The sequence below is a fragment of the Takifugu rubripes genome, chromosome 12 (assembly GCF_901000725.2).
Source record: "Takifugu rubripes chromosome 12, fTakRub1.2, whole genome shotgun sequence".
NCBI classification, from domain to species: Eukaryota; Metazoa; Chordata; class Actinopteri; order Tetraodontiformes; family Tetraodontidae; genus Takifugu; species Takifugu rubripes.
This window is the reverse complement of record NC_042296.1, coordinates 1,833,512-1,858,256: the sequence shown is the minus strand read 5'-3', so window position 1 is coordinate 1,858,256 and position 24,745 is coordinate 1,833,512. Positions and strand designations below refer to the sequence as shown.

The window sequence follows — 24,745 nt, the reverse complement described above, 5'->3', positions numbered from 1 at the left end:
TCAGGTCAAAGTTAAGATCAAATACACACACCAGTCGCCTGTGGATAACTTCCTTTTAGAGAAACAAAAAGTCCCCCCCCATGTTGCTTTGAGAACAAATGTTCCTTGTAGACCAATAAAGTTTCATTAAAAAGTGATAAACTGTGTGGAGCTGGAGAGCATGCACACACACATACACACACACACACACACACACAACCTATTTGCTGCTTTTTTTTAATGACGCACATCTGAAGACCTGTGCTGAGCCACCTCTGTCATCTGTGGTTACAGCGCTTTACTTTATGTAGAAACTGTTGCCCTTTGCACGCTGTGCACACAAAAGTGAAACTGATACACTCAAGTAAATTTTTAATTTCTCTTTAAATGCAGTTAAATTTGCTTTGGTGTCGGTCTGTGCACGAAGCCTTCTGTTGGCCAGTCGCACAAATCTTGACAAGAGATCTCAAGTGTGTGAGTGTTTGTTGTGACCATAAAGGATGAGCCCCCTCGCACCTGCAGCACATCCTGTTCAATGCCGATATTGGTGCCTTGTCTTTGCAGCAGTAACTCTCCACCTTGAGACCGAGGCAAAGTATGCTTCCATCCCCCAGGCTACATTTATCGGTGGAGGTTCTGAGGTTATATGTGTAATTTTTCGCCCCTTGCCTATCAATAATGTATTCTATGAATGACTTTGAGCTGAATGAGACTACGAAATTAATGGAACACGAATAAAAATAGATTTATCGGTCTGTTTCTTCCAGATCTACTAGCAGTTCATTCATTCTGCTTCAGAAAGGGCGGCGGTAAAGGAACATTTCGGTCGGAAAAGTGCAGAAGCTCTTTCAAACGTAACCTCGTGGGTGCAAAAGCAGTTTCAGAATTGCAGAAAGCTATGTTGCATTGATGAGAGGGCTTTTATTTCCTCTGCTTCTCCTGTGAAGGAGTGCAGTGTACAATTACATTAGAATAACCTCTCAGCCCTCTATAAAGAGGCAATGTAGCCTCAGGGCTCGTCATCATCACCACATAAAATATAGATCTATCATGAGCATCTTAACATTTTCACCACCAACCGACAGTTTGTTTCAGTCCCATACAGATACTGACGCGCAGCAACTTGCGTGTAAGACCATAACCACTAAATAAGGTGAGTTAATTGGCTAATTATGGTTTCATCGAGGCCGGTCATGTTTATTTAAAAGGGTAAATAAAGTTCCAAATAGCTGTCGGGACACGTGACAGCTACTGTAGCTCCATCCGAGCGCGTGCCGCAACATTCATTTTAATTAAACTGCCTGGAGCGGATTAAACAAGTCCCGCACGAGACACGGATCCACGTTACAACGACTCGCGTGAATTCCTGGGCGCGTGTGGGCGCGTGGCCCCTGCGTTCAGAGCCGGCGGCCCCCCTCTTCTCCTCCCCTCGCCCCCCCCCCCCCCCCCCCCCCCCCCCCCCCTTCTCCTCCCCCTTCCCCTCCCTCCCTGCTCCGCCAGGCTCAGGCAAAAGGCGGAGGAGGAGCGGAGGAGCCCTCAGTCAACCGGCAGTGTTCAGCGGCGGGTCTTCGGCAGGGTGCACCGGCAGAAAGAGCCCCCGGAAGGAGGACGAGACCTGCGGCATCTTCCGGTAAGAACACGGAGCCCCCGAGCTTCACCGACGGCTGATCTTGGTTTCCCCTGTGCGGGTGTCACGCTGTTGCTTAAATCGCGATTTGGAGCGATCAGAATAAAAACAACCGATTTTAGCATCAACGTCGCCGCAGGTTGAGTGACAGCGGCCGAATCTCGGCTGTGGGCTTTTACGCGTAAATTTGATTTGATTTAATTCTCTATTTTTGTGAGGGGGGGGGGGGGGGTGAAGCCGGTGTGCCGTTGAGCCGTATTTAATTGGTCCGTGGTTTGGTTCCCTCTGCTGCCTCCTGGATCCTGCGGTTCATGCAGCTGACAGCACATTGAAGTCCGAGAGCAGGAGGTCCACTCCCTGTCTCGGTGTAAAAATAGCCCGGTGTGTCAGCTTAGCCTGGGTCAGGGTAATGCGACACACACACACACGCACACACAGAAAGTGGATCTTTCAAACCTGACCGTGCTCTGTTATTGCTCCTGTCCCGTTATGTGGGTCATCAGGGCTGCCACAAAGTTGAGTCTGAAGATGATACCTGTTTATTTTCCTCCGTCTAAACCCGAGACCAGCGTGCTGTAAACGGTCCTAATGGTGTCCTCAGCCCTGTCTGTCTGCTGTTGTTACACGAAGGCATTCGGTCTCAGTTTGATGTCAGCTGCAGAGGGACACAGCTGTCTACCCACTAAGACACCGGGGGCAGCGGGGTTGCTGTGGCCGCCCAGGTGGCGATGACTCAAAGGACGGCCTACTTTCCTGCTTTGAGTGCACTGGGAAATAATTGTGGGTTTCAGTGACGTGGAGGTGCAGGTTGATTCAGCGGCGCATCAGGTGCACGATGCACAAGGGGGACAAAAGCCTTCACGATTTCTGCGAAATTCCACCTTCTTCTTCAAAGAGCTGCCCAGAATCCTTTCCTAATGAGCCCAGAGCTCAAGGAGAAAACATGAAATCCCTCCTTCATTTTGGTGAAAGCGCGACTGTTTACACTGTGGCGGCTTCTGTGTCGTTCCTTTAGATTTCCAAGACACTGGAGTTTGCACATGGTGGAGAAATCAGAGCAGAATTTCTTTCTGGACAGCCAAACCCGAGACCACCGCAGAGGAAATGCGAGCCTCTGAGGATTTTAGCCCCGCAATTCAAAGATGTCTCAATGGTCTTAATTACAAGCACTTAAAATAACTCGGTTTAACTGACAATGGCGAGCTAAAGCAGCGTTTGGATCTTTTCCCTCTGGCCTGCCTGTGAGCCCGTGTGGATGAGCCAGGCAGCATTTGGCTGCTGAATAAAGGTGTCCTGGTGTGTAGGTGGCTTCGAGGCTGCGGGCTTCGGCGAGAGCAGCAGATGGATGGAGATGTAGCGGGTACTGGCGCTCCCTGCCTCCCCGCTGCCATCCGTCACGCACTAATGATCATGTCACACCTTCTCCCCGGGCGGCGGGCCGCTTCTGCAGCGCTCAGCTCAAAAACTGGTAGCGCCACTCAAATCCCCCTTTTCACGGCCGTCTCCCAAAACGCCTGTGGACAGGCTGTGCCGCAATCCTTTCACCCACCCATTCTTCACTCCCCTCTTTCCCCGGAGCCGTCCTTCACCCCGCTTCACCTCTAAAGTTCCCTTCGGACCGTTTCCTGGTCCCTCTTCATCCTCCGCTTGCATTCATCTTGTATTCCCTCTCACGCCTCTTGCTTCACGCCATTCTTTTGCCTCGATGTGCACTTGTCTTCCCATGACCCGGTTTGATGGGCTCTGCTATTTCACAGTCACACACATTTATTCCTCCAAATTGTCAGGGCTAAAACCTGCTACGCCACGCTTTGTTGAAAGCCAATCGTGAGCCTGTCAAGTAATTATGTCCAGGCATTAGGCAGAAGTCCATTAAGCTCAGGCGCTCGTAAGCATAAGCTGCAGTAGCCAGTAAACTGCAGTGTTTCTGCTCTAATAAACTGCTGATTATTTTCTTGATTAATCAATTATTCATCACCTATCAATAAAAAAACATTGCTGTTTAATGCGGCGCTGCAGAGATGCTTCACATCCAGCGTGTAATCCGTTGTGGAGGTATCACAATTTAAAAAACAACAAACCAAAATCAAAAATCAAAATCTCGCAGCGTTTGTAATATTGTAACAACGCCTGCATTCATGTCTTTGCCTTACTAAGAATATCTCGTCTCTGTGGAACTGCTCTTGTCATGTAGTGGAATTCACCACCATGGGAAGAAACACCATTTTGATCGCTGTCAGGGTGACAGAAAAAAAAACTGCTGTTATCTCCAGTCGGGTGTTAAATAACCATGTTTTGGGACCCCCGCATCCTCTGAGCTAATTATTGTGGCCCAGTGTTACAGGAATAAGTGTCCCCTTGAGCTTTGCGAGGAGCAGAACGTGTCCCCACTGAACACTTTTGGCCCTTTTGGTAAAATATGGCACAATGCCACTTCCTCGCACGTTTGTGTGTGCGTGCGTTTGTGCGTGCATGCATGTCTCTTTGGTACCGCAATATTCTCACTGCTGGGATCAGTGGTTGGGCTCGGCATTCTGGGAATATCAATGCCAGCTGAGTAGATAATACTCTCTCTGCAGCTGCTGTTTCTAAGAAAAGATTGAGAAGTGCATACACACCAACACACCCACGCATGCATACACACATGCACACGCACATGCTCTAGACATGTGTTGACATGAGCTGCAGAGATGTAAAATGAACCCGTCCTGTATGTTGCTGTCACACAAGCACAGCCACAGTTTCAGTAATAAGCTTTAAGCAGCAATTAACTGTCAAGCCTGGACATAGTGTGAGATGCCTGGACATAGGTTAACACACACACACACACACACACACACACACACACACACATGCGGATTAGCTTCTTGATGTCAATTCTAGCAGCTATGCTTTTATGTTTTGGCTACTATTTGATAAGAGTGTGTGTGTGTGTGTGTGTGTGTGTGTGTGTGTGTGTGTGTGTGTGTGTGTGTGTGTGTGTGTGTGTGTGTTGCACAACGGCCACTAACGCTGTTTTTCTTCCCTGGCGCTCAGTCACTTCAGGCTGCTTTCCATCGGCCAGTAAAGAGGAAGCAACGAGAGGGACCGCGGGGAAGGAGAGCACAGGCAAAGAGGATAATTGTGTTTCTTGTTGCCCCACGGGATCATGGGATATATATGACCTCATCATTCACCTGTGAGGCTCTTCAGTAAACAACTCCAGAAAGGTAGGGGCTGCGTCCTCCGTTCCCAACGCACACGTGCAAGAGAAGTGCAGTTATTCCACGTGACAGACGTCGTTTCACCTCCTTTAGAAGGATGAACGAAGCGGCTGCAGAAAGTGCAGACGCCCCCTCAACGCCCTGTGACGCGACAGCGTGCGATCTAATCATCTGCCCCTCCCCATCGCCACCTCCGTCCTTTTGCAAACAGAAGGATGAGTGTAGCAACAACAATAAGAAGCTGGAGCAGCAGGTAAACCTCCCCCGCGCGCATGGCGTCAGCGATAAACCATTGTTGAAACTATGCCTCCCAATTAATCCTGTTAATGATTCATTGCGCCCTCTCCTGCAGCAACCCTGTAACCAGGCGCAACCAAAGAAAAAAGTTAAGGTATGCTAAAATGACCACGCTTCTCATTACTCATTCCGGCTGGAGTCATTGATTGCAACACACACATTATGAATTTGTAATATTGTTTACTTGTCTCGCAGGCCAAAGGAAAGTTAGTACGGAGCATGGCCGTGTGTGAGGAGTCCTCGCCATTTGAAGAACCCCAGGTAAGGCACGGGCTTACATCATCGCCGCTTCATCCTCGTCATCACGCCTCTTATGCTCTCAATGGTCGCCCCCCCTCAGGCGGCTCCAGGCCCCGACGTCTCCTCCAGTTGCAATGTCAATGAAAGAACCTCGTGTAAGGAGGAGGAAGGGGACGGGAGTGCCGATCCAAAGAAGCATCCACTCTCCAAAGGTGTGTGTGCGTGTGTGTGTATGATCAATGTCTTATAAATGAAAGGCAACCTGAAGTGCAAGAAAATGGATACAGAAGTGTTTGGGTGCAGTTTTCTCGGGAGTTGTCTATACCGTACAGTATTGTACGAGCTTATTTTGGTTGTGATTGCCAGAGTCCAGCCTGGAGTACACCGACTCCACCGGCATAGACCTGCACCAGTTTATGGTTGACACCCTCAACAGCAACCCCAGGGACCGCATGACGCTGCTAAAACTGGAGCAGGACATGATCGACTTCATCACAAGCAATAGGTGCGTGAGCTTTAGGTGCACAATAAAGACACATTCGTTTTGCCACCCAGCCCAGGCTCACACGCTTCCTTCTTCTCAGTCCCTTTAAGAAGTTCCCACAAATGTCGTCCTACCACCGCATGCTGGTCCACCGGGTGGCGGCCTACTTCGGCATGGAGCACAATGTAGATCAGACGGGGAAGTCCGTCATCATCAACCGGACCAGCAGCACACGCATGTATGTCAGCATGACACGCCCCCGTCTGCGCCTCTTTCCCGTCTGTCATCTGGATTAACAGCAGGTGTCTTTTAGACCAGAGCAGCGTTTCTTAGATGAGGTGCACAAGGATAACACGGAAGAAATCACACACTGGAAAAGTATTCTGAAGAGGGACAACAGCTCCGATGACCAGGTCTGTCTGTCCTCTGTGTCCTCGCCGCGCGTCTCCCTGGGGTTTTCTCTGTAATTAAAATTGATCGGAATTCTGTCAGCATTTTTGACCCGTTAATTCCCCGCAGTCCCGACTTCACCCCTTGCGGGAGAAGCAGAGCAAGTCAGTGGAGGAGAGGGAGGAGGAGTATAAACGGGCGCGAGACCGAATCTTCAGCCAAGAGGTGAGACGGGGAGGAAGGGACAGGCAGATAAAGAGAAAGATCCGCCGTTTTAACAGTTCTCCGGTGTTTTTCCAGCCTCAGGATGGCGCCCATGCAGAGACCAGGTAATCCCACTTCTTTTCTCCGCCCCATGTGACTTTCCCCCCCAGTTTATTCTATTTAAAGGGGAACATTAATAAATGTGTGTGTGTGTGTGCGTGACATTTCTAGGGCTGAGGAATACAATCCATATGCTGAGACCCAGAGGAGAAGGCAGCTGTTCAGGTAGAGTTCTGTCACCAGGGATATGTAGTAATTTATCATCTTAATCCGCTTACCAAGGCGCGGCAGAAGAATGTAGAGCTAGATATTTTCCATCGGGCTTTATGATTTTCATCAAGCCATTCCTATGTTTTTGCAACAATCCCTCCATCTGTTAATTATGTGGCGCTCACCGGCATAAACTGCGTGACGCTCACGCGCTGAAGAACAAGTCCAAGGGACAGAAATAAGTCGACGCCACGAGAATAATTGTGGCTGCGTCTCACAGGGGCAGCCGCGACAGCTCGGGCTCCAGCTGGACAGGCAGCAGCAGGCAGAGCAGCACTGAAGTGGACTGTCGCTATAGCAACGACCCCCAACCTTGGAGCAGCACGGACTCGGATTCCTCCTACCAGTGGGCGAGTCCCGCGCCCAAACCCCGCCAGCCTGCCACCCACAGCTGGGACGCGCGCGGCACAGGTGCGTCTTTGCGGAATAACACTCGGCAGCGGCGCCGCTGTTCGGTCGCACCTTCAAAAAGGTGCCGCTCCGCTCTCTAACGCGCCCGTTTCGTCAGCACACAGTGGAAATCTCGCCGCTTTCTGACGCATCTAATTAACTTAATAATCGGTGGAAGTTCTTGGTGTGAAAACTCAACTCGCTGCTCAAATCTTCACACCAGAGCTGTAAATTTTCTCACGACACCTCCAGTTTTTTCTCACACGATCAGGCAGCAAAATCCAGCGATGGGGGGGCCCAGCGCTCGGGGACGGCTCTCACTTTGTCTTCGCTTCAGGCGGACCTGACGTGTATTTGGATGTTGAAACGTGATCATTTGCCGCGTCCATAATGTCCTTGTCGTCTCCCGCCCGTCTTCCAGCATCCATCTCGCTGTTCAGACTGCCCCCCACCTGCCCTCTCCCGTCTTCTCCTGCCATCGCGGACGAGCCCGGTTCATCCTACATCATGGAGAACGGGATCCCGCCGGGAAGCATATTAGTGAACCCGCATACAGGTAGCGAAACTACATTTGATAGGAAATGTCTCGTTATATGCATTCATCAACCGTTTACCCTCTTAGGGAAGCCTTTCCTTAACCCTGATGGAACCCCCGCGGTGTACAACCCCCCGGACACACAGCAGCCAATCAGGAGCCAGGCGCCGCAGCACGGCTCTTCCTCGCAGCACCAACAGCAGCAACAGCAGCAGGTACTCACCCCCCTACACACACACACACACACACACAGGAAGAGGTTTTCAACACAATGTGCATTCTGTCCCACGTTTGTGTCTTTATCTGTGTATCCCTGTGTGTGTGTGTGTGTGTGTGTGTCTCAGGTGGTTCAGTACTCGTCTGTATCTTACACTGCCCCACAGATGCCCGTTGCCCCCTCGCAGCCGTACGCCACAGTAGGTATCGCTCTGATAAATTCCGCCCCAGCGTGTGTGTGCGGCTTACGTGCACCCGTTTGTGTCTGCGTGTGTGACCTGGTTTTTTTTTTTCTTCTTTTTTACTGAAAACCACCAGATTGAAGAGCTCTCTGCACAGTTCGCGCACGTGAGCTGTCAGCCGACAGGCGAGGCCACACCTGTTTACCCTCCCAGTCAGGGCTTCATCTATGCAGCTCCTCCTCCCCCCCCACAACCCCAGAGCTACTGCCAACCCTCGCCTCAGGTGCACACGCCGTCCTTCAGATTCACCAGGCCAACGTGCACTCTTGCGATGCTTTTTTATGATGCTATATGTGTAGGAAAATATCAAGAATAAATACAAATGTGATCCTTCTATAGGTGCCTCTATATTACTACAGCCAGTACCCTACCTCAGCCCAGCACCCCTGTAGACCCGTCTCACCAAGCCAGCACATCCACAGCCAAGCGGTGCAACCAGCCGGTAAAGCTCACCCACGTGCGCGAGTGTGTCGTGTGTGTGTGTGAGATGAGGGAGGGGTCGGATGAAGATTAGGGCTGGACGACAAGCGAAAGTCAGCGATCTGCAAGCAGCTCAGACGGAAGCTGTGGCGGTAGAAGAGGGGGCCGTTACACTGTCAGAGATGTAGTCTGAGGGTCTCACAGTGAACCGGTCTCTTTTCCTGCTGCTTCTGCTCAACGCACTTGTCAGTGTTTCCTCAAGCCCGTCGTTCATCTGCGTACAGTTTCTCCCCACGCACCTGTAGTGGCTGACCTACATTGGCTGTCTGATAGAAACGCGGTCATAAAATCCCCCTAACGGTGTACACGTGCTGTGTTTGCAGCTGGTTACAGCCCAGCTTTGGGTGTGCAGCAGCCGCCTTCACACGCCCAGGCCCAGACTGTCCTCGGGACCTACTCCCATATGGCCTCCCATCAGTGCGGCCTGGTTCAGGTAAAGCAGCGCAGCCGAACATCTGGACACTGAGTCTTCTCTCAAACTTCACTTTTCTTTTTGGCTTTTTTTATAGGGAGGTGTTTCGGTATCCTATCCCCAGAATAAAGGTGCGAACCAGATAGGTGGCGAGGGAGGATACTGCTGTGTGGTCGCTCCGCCCTCCCACCACGGCAGCTGCCACCCGCCCAGCTGTGCCAACCTCAGCGGCCCAGCCTGGAACTCGCAGTATTGATGATGCCTCGACAGATGGAGTGATGATACTGAAGTTCCTGTGTGAACACACGTAGTTAACAGCAACGCCATTCTTCACACTCCCTCACCACCTCACCGACACTCGACTTCCTCTCCATGATGCCAACAGGGCACATCAAGCATGTGCACACATGTACACCCATGCACTCACATGCATACAGTAAATGTACTGCTGTACCAAAGCTTAATAGTATATATATATAGATATCGCCTATCAGAGCTGCTGTATTGAATGCATAATTTATATACACAAATCGAGTTTTATATTGATAGTAAATTATACATTGTTTTAAGGAAATGCACTGTGTGAATAGAATAAATTGCTGTGACTGAATTGATGTGTCACATTTGACTGAATGCGCGTGCAGAAAAATACACACACCAGGAAATGAAGCGCGTTACATGAATGTGTTATTATTGTTTGTTCCCACAATCTTTTCACTGTGGGTGAGCAACTGAATAAGCTGGGTGTGTGCGAGGCGAGAGGAATAACAAGCATATTTCATGCAACGACTTGATCATTGTCCCTATAGTCTATACAAACCAGACCCATATAGCGTTTACCTTATTTAATCTGCGCGCCTATACTGCCCCCTTGTGTTCGAGTACGCTCATCACACCGTCTTGACGTTCAAACAGGCCATTTAAATCAGATTATTAATTTTATTTCCGGTTTGTAGCAATCTTTATATCTATAGATGCGAATTCTATTTTTAACTTTTGTATTTATTTAATCATACCGATTATTATTTTACAACTATATTTCTATGACTAAGAAGTTAAGACAAATACAGATTTTCTTTTTTTTTTTTTTTAGATCCACAGCCGGCAATTTCCCTGCACTATTGAATTTCCTGCAGACATGATAAAATGGCTCCTGTGACCTGAAGCCAAAGCACTGAAACATTTGTAATACTATTAATCGAGCAGGCGAATGTGATTAATAGATGTTGTTGCATACCAACATTTAGAACAGTGATCAGTGGCCAAAAATACTCAGTTTGTATTTGCACACGGTCGAGTGCATCTGCACTCTTTCTTTCTTTTTGATAAGTGGTTGGTTGATGTGCATCATTACGTTCACAAGAAAATGTATCAATTACCACTTTAAATTAAATCTGGCTTTTACAACTGTGGTACTCGTCTTTTACCAATTTGGTTGCATTTCTGTATTTCCATATACACCACAGACCCTCCAACCCCCAACACACACACACACACACACACACACACACACACACACACAGCAGTTCCACGATCTTTAATAAAAGGCACATGTACAGCCGTAGTGAGATGAGTGAGTCCACTGGCATAGAGACAAAGCATTAAAACACAGAAATACAGGAAGTAGAGGTCAGGAGGAGAGAGATCTATCTGCCTTCCAGCAGAATCTACATAAGTAACATCTCGTCGTTCAAGTAAGTCTAATGCTAGAATCTCACTGTGGTAAACACACACGGCCCCGCCCTCGCCACACACTAACACTTTCTTTTAAAAACTTAAATGATGTATTTTTTTAGATAGTCTTCTCTGTGGGGCTGTTAAAAATGAAGTGGTGGCCCTGGATTCTCTGACGACCTCATTTGAGTGGCTCACTGGGAGATTTGGAGACCCCTGAAGGTCTGGAGGAATTTGATTTAAATGTCTAAGATTGTAGTTTTTTTACACAGACACACACACACATACACACGCAATCCCCCCCCCCCCCCCCCCCCCAAAAAAAAGTTCACAGGTACTTAAATATTTAAGGATAAAAGAAATAAAAATCGCATATGTTAAAGGTTAAATATAGGAAGTAAATCAAACTAAAATATACATGCAGCCGGGCCATCTCGCCTTGTCGGGAGGCAAACGAGGGTCACCGGGTGAGGGTGGTGCCTTGTTATTCATCTGTTCTGGATTCACAACTTTACCACTGCCTTGCTCCCATGAATTCAGTCAATAACAGAAAAAGAACCGGCTGATTAGACAAAGCAAAAAGAAGGAGAACACACACACACGCGCGCACGCACGCACGCACACACACGCACATTCACATGTCCAAAGAACAGCTCAGTAGAGTCAAACATTTCACACTGTTGTATCTTTGGACATTTCAACATTAAAGAATTAAGGCTGCACTCTAAAAGCCTGTCCAATAACCGTCTCTGTTGTTCAGTCTCTCTCTTACACACACACACACACACGCACACACAGACACACACACACAGACGTGGGTACCAGGTGTGAAAGGTCAGACCTGACCTCCTGAGTGTCTCCGCAGATACACTTTAACCTGACCAGAACATACACACACACTGACATGTGCGCACACACACACACACACACACACACACACACACACTAACGACCCCATCCCTGTGTCACCCTATAACTCCATCCCATAAGCATGTCCACCCATCTCAATAGTAACTCACAGCTCCCCATGAAAAGGGGTGTCATATCTTGAAAAAGGAGGTAAGTGTGATTAGTGGTGTATTATCTGTGTGTGTGTATGTGTTAATGTGTGCACTGTGTCGAGAGTGTGTGTGTGTGCATCCTTGTGAGTGGAGACGTGTGTATGTGTACAGAGGTATCAGTGGTTCAGTGGTGTCTCTTTAATTCCACCATTTCTCTCTCTGCCCTTCACCCTCCATCACTCCTTTCCTTCCACCTCTTTCCTGTTTCTCCTCTTCCTCATTGTTAACATCGTTCTCTTCCTCCGGTTCCTCTCCTCCCGATCTCTATTTTTGGACTTGGAAGATAAACAGGCGCAGGTTGATGTTCTTGGCGGCCAAGAGTTTGTTGCACTCCACCGAATCGGAGATGGGTAAAGGGACGTAGTCGGTCTCGTTGGTGTCGTTGCTGAAGAAGTGGTGGTAGATGACCGGCGTGATCCGCACGTCTTCGTACGGCCCCTTCAGCAGCAGGAAGGAGCACTCCAGAGTAGAGTTCACCTGCACACACACACGCATGCACGTGTCGCACGTGCTGGATTAGTTCAGGTTTTGATCCGAGGCGCGATCGATCTTTGGAGAGACGATCTGGTGAATGTGGCTCACAAACAGGGATGGGCGCCATCCAAATTTGTGTGAGCGTGCATTTTATTACCGAGGACCTGAACATCCACGAGTGAGGACGTCAAACACACGTTTCTTGGTTAAAATGTGCTTTTCTGGTTAAGGTTAGGGTTAGCCTTCGTTGTGATGGCTCAATACTGAGCTGTGTAATGCATTATGTCAGAGGTGTGTGTGTGTGTGTGTGTACCTTGCTTTTGAGTATGAGCTGGAAGGAAAGGGTGCGCTTGCATGAGAGGTTTGGGTTGCGTTCAGAGTCGTTGACGCGGGCCTTCAGCACCCAGGTCTGGTTGAGAACAGTAAAGCGCGGCGTCTCGTAGTAAAGGCGAGTGATGAAGTCGTCGGTGCGGTACGGCCGGAACTGCACCTCTGCGAGGAGGCGGAGGGAGGAGAAGGTGCTCGGGAACCGTGGAAACCTTCACACATCAATGGGGGTGACGCAAGTTCCACTCACCTGTAAAGCCAATCTTTTCGTAACAAAGCAGGCCGAAGATGCTGTTGTAGAGCTGCATGTCCCTGCGGTGGTCCTGATCCATCTCTCCCAGCATCCCCATCAGCTCTGTCCCAGTCTTGGTGGGATGGCAGCACTCCAACTCATGCGCTGGCAGCTCATGGAATGGACCTTGCCAGGGGCAACCGATTCTCTTGTACTTGCACTGGGTCACCCTGGCAACCAGACGTCAGATGGAAGTTAAATGACATAAGCGGGGACACAAAGACCTGGTTTAACAGGTAATAATTAATCAGATCATTTTGTGTGTGTGCCATCGCTAATTACACATGTGCTAATTACACGTGTGCTGTCTTTTTCTACTGACAATCTGAAAGCTGCCCCAGACTGACCAGGGGTAATTAAATCCTCATGGCAACTTTAGATAAATGACGTGGATTTAACGTTAGCTCGGTTATCACCTTTAGATAGCACACGCCGCTTGACCGGCCTGACACTTTACCATGGCGGTTGTCATGGAGACAATGACCTCTGTCCCACCTTGGGCCAGCCATTACTATGGCAACAACCTCATAGGATTTCAGACATGCAAATTCAATAAAACTGAGGATCTCTCCATTACACACACATTCTTGTAGTTCTATCTTTGTAAGGACTTTAATGGGCATAAGGGGTTATCCAGCTCCTTAAGAAGCCATCCCTACCTATACCCTAACCTATACCCTACCTATACCCTAACCTATACTCTACCTATACCCTAACCTATACCCTACCTATACCCTAACCTATACCCTACCTATACCCTAACCTATACTCTACCTATACCCTAACCTATACCCTACCTATACCCTAACCTATACCCTAACCTATACTCTACCTATACCCTAACCTATACCCTAACCTATACTCTACCTATACCCTAACCTATACCCTACCTATACTCTACCTATACCCTAACCTATACCCTACCTATACCCTAACCTATACTCTACCTATACCCTAACCTATACTCTACCTATACCCTAACCTATACTCTACCTATACCCTAACCTATACTCTACCTATACCCTAACCTATACCCTACCTATACCCTAACCTATACTCTACCTATACCCTAACCTATACTCTACCTATACCCTAACCTATACCCAAAAGACATGTCTTAACCCTCAGACAGCCAAAATGTCCCTGCTTTGCTAGTAAAAGGAGTATTTTGGTAATGTGCTGCAAGAACAAGTAGCACCCCCGCCCTCAGTGATCACATCAGCTGATCTCCTCAGATCACATGCTGGTGTGTCCTCAGTAGAAAAAGCCTCATGTAAAACCTTTGCTTCTAACACACACGCACACACCCACACCCATGACCCTCATTTATTACATTTTTCAGTTCCGCTTAATTAGTGTTCCGGTTCTTTATATTCCATTACTCCTCTCGGAACATTCAACACACGACACACAGGCAGAAGGAAGCGACCTTTCCGTGGTGAATACCTGTCTTGACACTCCTCTGTTTGGTGTCTTTCTAAGCTGGAGCGGGGGAACTGTTTTAGGCAGAACGTACATTCTGTCGGCAGCTCGCTGACAGCCTTCTCCACCGCGAGGTTCCTACAGCACAGGTTCTTGCTGATTTCACACCTACACACACACAAAGCGCAGACGCACGAGTGACAATTGTCGGGCCTGTCGAAAGAATGTTAAAGGCCACAAAACACCATCTCGTTAAGAAAAGGTTTGATACGTTTGTTCAATTGACGAGGGGCATTTTAACATACAGTGTCCATTAATTGGAGACATCATTATCATCCAGGCTCTCTGGCACCTGAAAACTCGAGGTTCAATGAAAAACAGGAAACTGGATGCAACTTTCCATCGCCCTCGTGGTGACTAGCCAGTGAGTCTCATTTTGATTTGGGGAGGTTGCTCATGGTGGTTTTTCAGAAATAAAGACATAAGGATGCTGCGTATTGCTGGTGTACCTGCAGGTTGGACATGTGGCCTGTTCCTCCTTTAGACGAGAATCAGCCAGCAGATGGATAAAACAGCCAGCACACATCAAATGTCCATTGGTACACTATGGTTAAAAAGGGCAACTATTAACCAGAGAGCATGTGGAAAGTGACAGACACATGCAATTAATATTCATGTAGATGCAGAAGAAATGTGTTCTACTAAGAATAACTGAATTCATTTTGTTTTAAATCTCTAAAAACAGATTTCAAGGGTTTAGACGTGCTTCCACAACATTAATTTGGCATTTTGACAGGGATTATTTAGTAATATATTTTGTGCTATTATTGAACTTTCTGGGTTTGGAGATGATCTGAGAGACACATTAACTGGGTTAATGCAATTAACATGAAATGCATATTTTAATCAAGATGGGTTTTTTTTAAACAATTGTATCATCAGGGCGGTGGAAAGTGAGGAGATTTAACAGTTAAATGTGGTTTAAACCATGTGTGTTGCACTTTGTAGGAAATCCTGCCAATATTTAAGATTCTTCTCCTGAAACTAAAATAGAGCATTTTAGGCCATTGAAACAGTTACAGAAGGGAAGGACAAAGGAAGGAAACATTAAAGTTAAAGGTGTTGACTGATTTCATATGTTGAATGTCATGCGGTGGGCTTGGGGGTGGAGGGGGGGCTTTTTTGTAGAATTCCCAGTATAAATCGGCGTCTATTCTAGGTGTCACTGTTCAAATGGTACGTAAGTGGACGGTGAGGAGGCTTGTCGCATGTAAAATAAATAAGAACATCTGTAAAAGTGCAGTATTCACCACAATGATGGTGGGGGTGGGGGGGTTGGGACACACGATGGGCTTTTAGTTGGAGGCCCAGCAGATCTGCTGAGTTTGTTCTATGGAGGGGAGGCTGACACCGTGTTTACCTGGTACACAGACGCCTTGGGCAAGTCTAGGCATACGGTACAGCAGAGCACTGAGTACAGTCTTTCCTCCAGCTTTCCTGACTCTCCCTCAGGAATTTTCAACCTCTTCTTTGGTGGTTCGTCTGTGTCAGACTCGGGCCCTTCTCGTCGTATCCCGACCTCGTCCTGCATGGCTGCGACCCCAGCGACAGCCTCCGCCGCTGCCCCCACGGCTCCGACCCCCAGGCCGGCCGAGGAGGAGCCAGGGGCGGCCGCAACGCCCACGTCTCTCTCTTCCAGTGAAGACATGGCGATGACTGCCCGGAGATTTATGTGATATACCTGACGCGACCAGGCTGAGGCTGAAATATTAGCAGATTAGCTCACAGCTAGCTTTCAAACTGTCAAGCTAATGGTCAGTTGAGAGCTACCGTTTGCTAATAGGCTAAGCTAACGCTGAAGCGGCAGACTGTCAGACTAAAGGAAATCAGGCTAACTTATATCTACAAACGCCACCCCCACTTATCAACTCCAAATATCACAAGCTAATAACTGTGTAATAGCGAGATCATGAGTACAACACAATATCATCGTGACTTAAATAAACGTCGGCTAGTTTTGTGACTTACAGTTAGGCTAGCACCCTATGCGGCTAGCTACGTTGACAAAAACACAGCAGTCCGCTCCCTTTGCCCAGGCAGAACAAAAACAACTGGCGTCTCTCAGCTGTTCTTGTGCTCTCGACGCCGTTATTCGCAATGACAGCAGATTGCAGCGGGGTGCACCAGCTGCCCAGCTCGACTGCTCGTCTAAGGTCTCTGCTCCGGTACCGTCTGACTGTGTCCACGGGGCAAACGGAAACTGTCGCTGGCTTAAAACAGCGTTTAGAGACAGTTCTCGTCTCTTTGGCTACACAGCCATCTTTGTTTTCTTTTTTTTCCCCTCGTCCGTCTCCTCCGACCGCACTCAGCCAGTACGACTCCGGCTCAAATTCGGTATGACACAGACAAGTCCTGGAGTTTGGCTGAAAACACCAATTGCGTTCTCAGCCGTATATATTTTGCGTGTATCTGTGTACCAGGAAGTTCTTGAACGCACCACCGACCTGTCTGACAGTGGAATGTTTATTGTGGTAGGTGACCTGGGGTATTTAAAGACTCTGGCTCCGCGCATGCGCACTTGCTGCTCAGCGTATGGCACAACTTGGAAGGGTAGCTAAAACATGTATTGAGTCGCTACGCATATCTTTAAGATAGTTACAACATTCACAACGATGTGTGGCGAATCCAAACAAATAAACTGCTTTGGTGTGGTGGTAACGGGGCAAAAAGGTGGCCCTAAAGTTGCTGATGTTTGTGGATGTTAAAGACCCATTACTCATTACAGCCGGAAAAAACAGGGTGTTCACCGAGAGCTTCAACTGCCCTTGACTGCAGACCTTGCAAGGCTATTCTTCCCTTTACTCACCCAGATCTGTAGTATTCAAGAGCAGGACTGGGGGGGCAGCAGGTTATGGATTATGATTCTGGTCAGAGAATCAAGGGCACTTCTGAAGGAAGGCGCATATGGAGCCATCAGGGTTTTATTTCTTTTATTCCGAGTTGAGATCGGGAAGGAAGCTTCAGCGTTGCAGGTTACAAAGATGATGAACTTATAGCTGCTAAGGTTGCTCACATACAGGCGTGTACACGAGTTCCCTCGTAGGCTGATATTGTAAGTATCTGCATCTGCAGGTTAAGCATAGGGCCCCTGGCTTTCATGCTTTGATCCTCCTAAAATAAGAATATCTGTGAACGTGCAGATATTCTGCCCAGCTGTCTGCAACCAGCAGCTATAGAAGGCTGGTGTTATCTGGCCCTCCTTCATTAGGACGTTCTTGACCAAAACCTTTTATTTTGTCCACTTTAGTTGTTCTTGTGCAACCGTTTGCTAATTTCAAATAAAAAGTGTGTGGGATTATTAGGTTACAGTGAGGGCAACACCATAAATAACATACAATTACGTAATTAACATGAAAACCACAACTAACAAGGTTTAATATTTTAGCACATTGGATGGGAAACACACATTTTAATAAGTGATCCAAAATGAGCTGTCAAGTGGTTTTGAGGCGTCATTAAATCAAGTAAGGCAACGTAAAATAGCGACCACTAGCCTGCAAGTACTCATCTAACCACAAGTACCATAAGACAAAAATAAGTACAATAAATTAGCCAGCAACGCATGGACTTTACATAGTATGCAGTTTTTTATTTGTCTTCCTCTTTGTCTTGTGCACGCCTCTATTATTACACGTATCATGATGCATTTGTGGTGTCATTTAAAATGCATTCAATAACATCATTTGCAGGTCGTTCAAGGACTAAACCAGCAGTTATTATCTGGGACAATCACAGTGATTGGCATGAGATGTGGTTAGGGAGCAGGTTCACAGTGAGGCGATTGTGTATTGGCGCCGTGAGCGACATGCTCCATGCAGTCCTGCAACGAGGGGTTTGGAGAGGTGGATGAGTTCCCGTTATAATGGGAGCAACTGGAATTCTGCTGATGGAGAGACTGGGATGAAGAAGCTGTTGCTGGGTTGGAGGACGGGCGTGTTGACACTATGTGACCCAACACAGTTTGTCTCTGATTGGTTGAAGCTGACGTGTGTTGTAGAGTCGAGCACTGTTGGCTGTTTTGTTGTGACTGCGACTTAATCTGCGGTAGGGGGTCCATCTGGGTGACGGGGCCACTAAAATAACTGCGCAAGCTCATTCGGTTCTCAGGACTACAGTGTGTGTTTGACAATTCGGGAGCCAGATCCTGTATTTCTTGCAAGTTGACCTCCCTGCTGGATGAGCAGGTTAGGCGGCAGTTAGTAGTGTGGACCTCAGGCATGCCAAAAGGACTGATGGGCTCCTTCTTTGTGGATTCAGATTTTTCGGAAGTTAGTTCTGAGGCATTGTTTTGGTGCCGTTGCTGGGCTTGGTCTTGTTCTGCTTTCATTTTTACCGTGTTTCTTTTAGCCTTGTCGTTGGGCGCCCCCTGCCGGCAGTCCGCAGCCATAGCCTTCACCCATGGGTGTAGTAAGGTCTGGCCTGCGGTCAGCCTCACTGTGGGCTCAGGCTGCAGCAGAGCTCTAACAAGGCCTCTGGCCTCTGCGTGCAAACACACAAACAAGAAGAATATTGCTTATTTCCAGTTTATGCAAAAAACACTGCAAAAAATGTATTGTTTTGGAAGTTACCTTCTGAGATATGATCCCAAAACGGGGACAGGAAGTGGAGGTGCCCCTGTTTTATTAACTTGAATAGCTCCTCTTGGTTCCGATCCCGACTGCGAAATGGGGGGAATCCACACAGCAGAATGTATAGAATAACACCCAGTGCCCATACGTCCACTGCAACGCCATATCCTGTCAGATCAATGAATGCAATTTTAAATAATCAGACCAGTCTCTTATTACAAATACCAAGTATTGATCAGACAGCAGAGTTTAATTGTCATTAGACAGGAATAACTAGTAATGCTAAATAGGTTTCAGTCTTAAGAGTCAACAGCATTAACCTGTCTCGTTGAGAATCTCTGGGGCTACATATGTGGGTGTGCCACAAATGGTGAAGACCGGTTCAGTCACGACCATAGCAAGTCCAAAGTCACCCAATTTCAGTCGACTCACGCCAGCAGCGACACGTTCTATCTGAGAGACATGAAAAAAGAAGCCATGAAAGCAGTTATACTGTGCAATTTAACTGCAGGAACTGTTACTTTCTATGGGAGACCTGGTTTGGAACCCTGCTCAGCACTCACCAGCAGGTTTTCTGGTTTGATGTCTCGGTGCACTATACTTTTGCAGTGGATGTAGTTCAGGGCTTCGCCCACATCTGACACCATCAGTCCTGCCTCCAGCTCTGAAAAAGTTCCCCTTTCGCTGATGGCCTCAAACAGGTCCCCTCCGGTCACCAGCTCCATCACCAGGTAGGAATGGGTCCGAGTGTGGCGGTGTGCGAACAGCCTCACTATGCGGGGGTGGCAGAGGCTGCCGAGGAGGCTCAGCTCGTTCTGCATCATGTGCTCTCGACCAGCTAGCTTGGATCGTTCCACGATTTTGACCGCCAGGGTCTGTCCGTTGTCGCGGCGGCGGCATTCTCGGACCACAGCAAAGTTTCCATCTCCAACAACGCGGCCGATGTCATAGCAACGCTCAATGTCCTCCTCGGTGACGTCGCTGTGGTCTGAAGGAACATCAGAGGTGTTTTTCTCTTGTCGGATTTGCTCATCACCCTGAGCTTGTGACTTTCCATTCCTTTTTTCCTCTCTGCTGATGAGCTGAGATGATGGGGGGCCAGTCGGAACATAGGATTTCTTCACTTCCTGTTCAGCGTAGGCACTTCCTTTCTGTTTTCTTGACACAGGCGGAAGGGGGGTCTTCCCTGGTAACTGATTGATACGCTCTGGCCTCTGTTTAGATCTTGCTAAGCACTTTTCACAGAGTGCGGGAGAAACCACCTCGGCCTCTCTAAATATTTCACCACTTCTAAATGGAACAATGAGCGAGGGCTGGCGCTCTCTGACCCCGCCCCTCGCCCGCAGCCTCTGCAGGTGGTTGGGTAGTTGAGCAGGTCTCCTGTATGAGTTCTTTTTCTGACAGTTCTGAGCTTCGGATTTATTCTCACCTCGTGCGTCCATGTGGTGATGCTGTTGTGCATTTGTGTGATGTTTCAGGGTCTTGGTGTTGTCAGGGTCAGGGGGTGTGTTGTTGCTGTCCATCCCTTCACTGTAGCCACTGTCCGCTTTTGCCGTTTTATCCGGCGCCGGTCGGAGCTTTCTCTCCCAGGCCCGCAGTGCGGCATCCCGGTAATGGGAATGTTCTGGAAACAGCTCCTCCAGAGCTTCCTGCACGTTGCTCAGGACGGGGCGAGACTTCCCCAGAGCCAGAAAGGCCGGCTCGCCTCGGAAGAAATCGCAAACACCTTTAATCTGATTAAAAAGAAGAATTTAATATTTAATGCCTTGTGTTTTTGTATCTATGATCATAAACTGTCTGCTCGTTTGTTTTGTTCTTAAATTAGCCAAGTCAGGCACAGTGGTGGATTGCTGAATACGCAAACAAGGATAAAATGGAAACAAACCTCCAGAGCTTTTTAATTTCAGCTCAGGTGTTTCAGTTCTACCGTATGTTAATTTGCTTGAGCCCCGCTCATGAAGAACCCCATCAGCTGTAACTGATGTGAAAAGTAGCGTATTATATCGAAGCTTGCAGCCCAGAGGACTACCCTTTTTACAAAAACCTGTCCCTAATTATTTTACATCGTAGCTACCATGAGGCATTTCAGAGCATAAAATCACACAGGGCAGATAAAAAAGAGCCCGGAAAGCAACTTGGAAGGTTAAAGGCTTCACCTCTTGTGCGTGGGTTGTGAACAAGCGTGTGACGCGGGCTCTGTGCCAGCGCGGAAAGCCCAAGGCCTCTGAAATATCCAAGAGCAGCTGCTCAAAGGACACCACACCCCTGCGGTTCAACAGCACTGTTATCTTGAAAAATAGAAATATGACACTGTAACACTGAATTATTACGAGTTCTCTGTAATGGGATAAAGGAGGCGCATAGGGGGATTAGCATGTTTAACTATTGTTAAAACTGATTGCTGTGCAAAAAAAGAAAAAGTAATTAAAATAACATTTTACACAACCTTGAAACATCTATCAGAATTCACCAGGGCTGCAAGGGTCATTAGAGTAAAGCTATTCATTCTCCCGTGGTCACATGGGTGGGACATTAAGGCCAACAATTTACATGTTAATGTAGTTATGAAAAAACTTTCTATAACTACATTAGGAAAGTTTTGTTCAGAACCAAAATAGGAGCTATTCAAACTTAAAACCAAGTAATAATAGCTTAAAAGGTAGAGATGCTGGTTTCCTAATAAAAAAATACAATAGTTGCTGACCAATTTAAGACATTAATGGTTGCAATTATTAAGAATGACTGTTGGATGTTTTATAAATATATAGTACTACCATAAAAAGTTCACCTTGCGTAGCATGTTTTGACCAGAGGGGTAGACTACTGTGACCAGATGGGGTCTTTCTGCACTCTCCTCTGCATACCGGGTATGTAAGAGAGGAAGGTGAGGAAGAGGGGGAGGGAAGTGGGAGCTCTGGATCGGGTCTTTAGCGTAGGGGTGCCTGGGCCATGTCTGATATGCTCCACCAGCATTCTTCAGGTGCTTCAACAAAGGAGCTGGAGGAGCTGAAGCAGGACAAATTAATCCAGGAGACAGAGATGAGAGACAGAAAGTGATAGCGGCGTTACTGGAAGTGCGCTGTGCTGAGGCCACAGCCTCATTGTGTTCTTCAGGAATCACATACAAAGGAAACCTTACAAGTAACTGTACACCATTCTGTGTGTGTGTGTGTGTGTGTGTGTGTGTGTGTGTGTGTGAAAACAAATCCGACCGATCAGATTTGAGTGTTTTCCATCGCAGGGAGTGCAAGAGCCATTCGAGATTCTTCAAGCACCTTGCCACTGTGGTTGAATTATTTAGGATTGCTTAGAAGTCTCATGAGTTTCTTGACCTGGTTAGGATGCATCTGGACCCGCATGATTGGTGACTGGCCGCATGACATCTTTGACGTTTCACTTTCTGGCACCAGGGGAGACACAAAGATACTCTCTCCAGTCGCGGGGGGGGGGGGGGGGGGGGGGGGTGTTTGTGGTTTTGTTTCCACATGCAGAACAACTCAAAGAAACAGGTTTGTGGATAAGAACCGGGCCCCCAATCACTTAACAGGACACCTCTGCCCCCTAGAGAGTGGCTCACACACGCACAACAATCTTTTTACTTCTATACATTAATACATTAAAACAGTTAATACATTGAAACAGTTCAAGCAGGAATGTCTCACTTTGTGGCTGTGATTGCCATTTCATAAATATTCACTTTTTAAAGATCTTGCTGTTTGATGGGATTTCAGGTAAAATCTCATGTTTTGATCATGTTTTATGCCATGATCGGATTTTCATGTCTGGTCTCTCACATTAAACATGCAGGGAATTAATGCAACGTTTATTTTATACATTTAGTGGCTTGTTTCTGGGGGTTCTTTATATCCGTTTTGGCTGCAATTTAAAAAAGAATGGCTATAATATATAGGAATTTAGAAAGAAAGTAAATTAAACTTTTTAAAAAATGGAATCACCATTGCACCAGTCTTTTCTGGTTTGTTTGTTTTTAAAATACATATGTACATATATGAATATGTTTGTGTTTGTTTTGAATGTAATTTGAATCGCTCACCTGCCGCTCGCCGTTTAGCCTCACGTGCCGCCTCGCGTCCCTGCCGGGCTCTTTGTGCTGGCGTCATCACCAGATGAGGTATAAAATCAAAAGAGGCAACAGAGCTGAGCCATCGTAGACTTTTATTCCTCTTTAAAGACCCGCTGTCGTAGCTTGTGTTCACCAAGAAAGTAACGGGATGCGCTGCGAGACCGGCACTGACGTAACTACATTTGTCGCCATGGTTACGCGTCACGCAGCAACACCGGAAGCTGTATGATTTTATTTTTGTATTTAAGACCACAAACCAAAATAACAAGCTCAATTATGTCTGTTGCTGGCTTCACTTAAAAAGTAGAATACTTTATACATTTAATATGTGGATGATAAACGGTTGAGACGTGAACTAAAATGTTATCTTTTGGGGTTTTTTTTTTTTAACTTTTGTGTAATAATTAACAACACAATTGGCGTCAAGTAGTTGACAATCTGCCGAACACATGTTATAATAAATGGGGCTTTTTGTACTCGTTGAGAAGTATACTGACATTATTCAAATAAAACAAATATCTACTTTTAATGACAGATTAGTTCATGAAGCCTAAATGTCTGCTAGACTATCTCAACAGACATAATCGATAGAATATTGTCTATGAGGCTAAAACGATGAGTAACAGGCAATGTCAAGATTTAGGCTTGGCATGATCTAGAAAATCAGGCTGTTCAATGACAGTAGAGCAGAAGGTTTCAGGGCTTGCATGTTCTCACACGCCAACCTTTCCTGTTTTCATGACTGAATGAATGCTGGATGTTAAGAGTAAAATCACACAGGCGACAGGGACTCCTAATCTTAAAAACAGTTACCATAGTTTTACTCGTGGAATTCAACACTTCTCTACCCTAACCCCCCCCCCCCCCCCCCGCCCCTCTCTCTCTCACACACACACACACACACGCACACACACACACACACACACACACACACACACACACACACACACACTTGTATGAATCCAGGATTAAAAGCCGGAATAGTAATTCTTACATCCTGATCTCATGTTAACAGTATCCATGGTGATAAAGCGTGCTCGAACGGCATTTAAATGTGTGTTTACATTCCTTTTGGTATTTAAGAACACTCATTGTTGCGGTATAATATGAATACGGTGTACTCTGTTTTTAACTTTCTCCATGTCCGTAATTTTGGTTTTTGAGTGGTTTCAATCGTGCACTGAATTTGCAGTACTGGTGTCTAACCAGCGGGTGGCGCAACTCTACCCAAAGTAAATCCAAGCCACAGAATAGAAAACAAACAAAGAGAGAAGAAGCGTGACGGGGGGGTTCTAGATAAATGAGCAATCCAGCTGGCAATTAATCAAGTTTTCATGGATTTGAGCTTAGAAATCCCTTGGAGGCATACATAGCAATTATGCTGTACGTTTGATCTGTGAACTGAAAATATAAAATAGTGGGAAAACACCTCAGGTCTTTTAGTTCCACCAAGGAATTCAATGGAATGCAGGAATTTTATCTGAGGGTCTCTTTCATCTAGTTCATTTGGCCACTCTTCTGGGCTCAGTAATTTGAACACTTTTTTGTTTAACATCTGCAAATCATCTTGACTATTTAACACTGGGTACTTAAGGACAAGCTTTATCTGCTTGCTAACATTTTAATCTGCCATTTCAGTGAGTTGACTTAATGGTTGCTTCGACAATTGTTTGTTTGTTTGTTTGTTTGTTGGTTTAAAAAACAGTGTCAGAATAGATGCATCAAGTTTATCTTTGTTGCCAAACCCAAGCTTC

The 24,745-nt window shown here is 47.0% G+C and overlaps 3 protein-coding genes and 1 non-coding gene across 5 annotated transcripts; 2 read left to right on the top strand and 2 right to left on the bottom strand.

The window, feature by feature from the left end:
- Positions 1 to 1,475: 1,475 nt before the first annotated feature.
- Positions 1,476 to 11,013, top strand: arpp21 (cAMP-regulated phosphoprotein, 21). Of its 2 annotated transcripts, XM_029844990.1 has the most exons (20): positions 1,476 to 1,609; positions 4,643 to 4,815; positions 4,903 to 5,062; positions 5,162 to 5,200; positions 5,302 to 5,367; positions 5,447 to 5,558; positions 5,713 to 5,851; positions 5,931 to 6,068; positions 6,144 to 6,243; positions 6,350 to 6,445; positions 6,521 to 6,549; positions 6,656 to 6,709; positions 6,975 to 7,165; positions 7,566 to 7,700; positions 7,767 to 7,894; positions 8,024 to 8,095; positions 8,214 to 8,360; positions 8,477 to 8,579; positions 8,941 to 9,050; positions 9,127 to 11,012. In XM_029844990.1, exons 3-20 carry the CDS (start codon positions 4,907 to 4,909, stop codon positions 9,283 to 9,285), a joined length of 1,974 nt encoding a protein of 657 aa, XP_029700850.1. In that variant the 5' UTR covers positions 1,476 to 1,609; positions 4,643 to 4,815; positions 4,903 to 4,906; the 3' UTR covers positions 9,286 to 11,012. The 2 variants fall into 2 exon arrangements, with proteins under 2 accessions (XP_029700850.1, XP_029700851.1); XM_029844991.1 differs by lacking the exon at positions 8,024 to 8,095 and having other exon boundaries at positions 9,127 to 11,013.
- mir128-2 (microRNA mir-128-2) lies at positions 8,713 to 8,784 on the top strand. The gene has a single exon (NR_105344.1). It is a non-coding gene; the product is annotated as a microRNA mir-128-2 (primary transcript).
- zftraf1 (zinc finger TRAF-type containing 1) lies at positions 10,552 to 16,822 on the bottom strand. The gene is made up of 7 exons (XM_011608906.2): positions 16,308 to 16,822; positions 15,700 to 16,040; positions 14,789 to 14,883; positions 14,304 to 14,447; positions 12,816 to 13,027; positions 12,552 to 12,730; positions 10,552 to 12,241 (listed from the first exon to the last, which is right to left on the bottom strand). Exons 2-7 carry the CDS (start codon positions 15,985 to 15,987, stop codon positions 12,029 to 12,031), a joined length of 1,131 nt encoding a protein of 376 aa, XP_011607208.1. The 5' UTR covers positions 15,988 to 16,040; positions 16,308 to 16,822; the 3' UTR covers positions 10,552 to 12,028.
- A 439-nt stretch (positions 16,823 to 17,261) lies between these two features.
- dclk3 (doublecortin-like kinase 3) lies at positions 17,262 to 23,153 on the bottom strand. The gene is made up of 7 exons (XM_011608905.2): positions 22,962 to 23,153; positions 21,696 to 21,913; positions 21,064 to 21,195; positions 19,471 to 20,640; positions 19,228 to 19,360; positions 18,908 to 19,075; positions 17,262 to 18,818 (listed from the first exon to the last, which is right to left on the bottom strand). The coding sequence occupies exons 1-7, from the start codon at positions 23,026 to 23,028 to the stop codon at positions 18,094 to 18,096; spliced, it is 2,613 nt and encodes an 870-aa protein (XP_011607207.2). The 5' UTR covers positions 23,029 to 23,153; the 3' UTR covers positions 17,262 to 18,093.
- Positions 23,154 to 24,745: the final 1,592 nt, after the last annotated feature.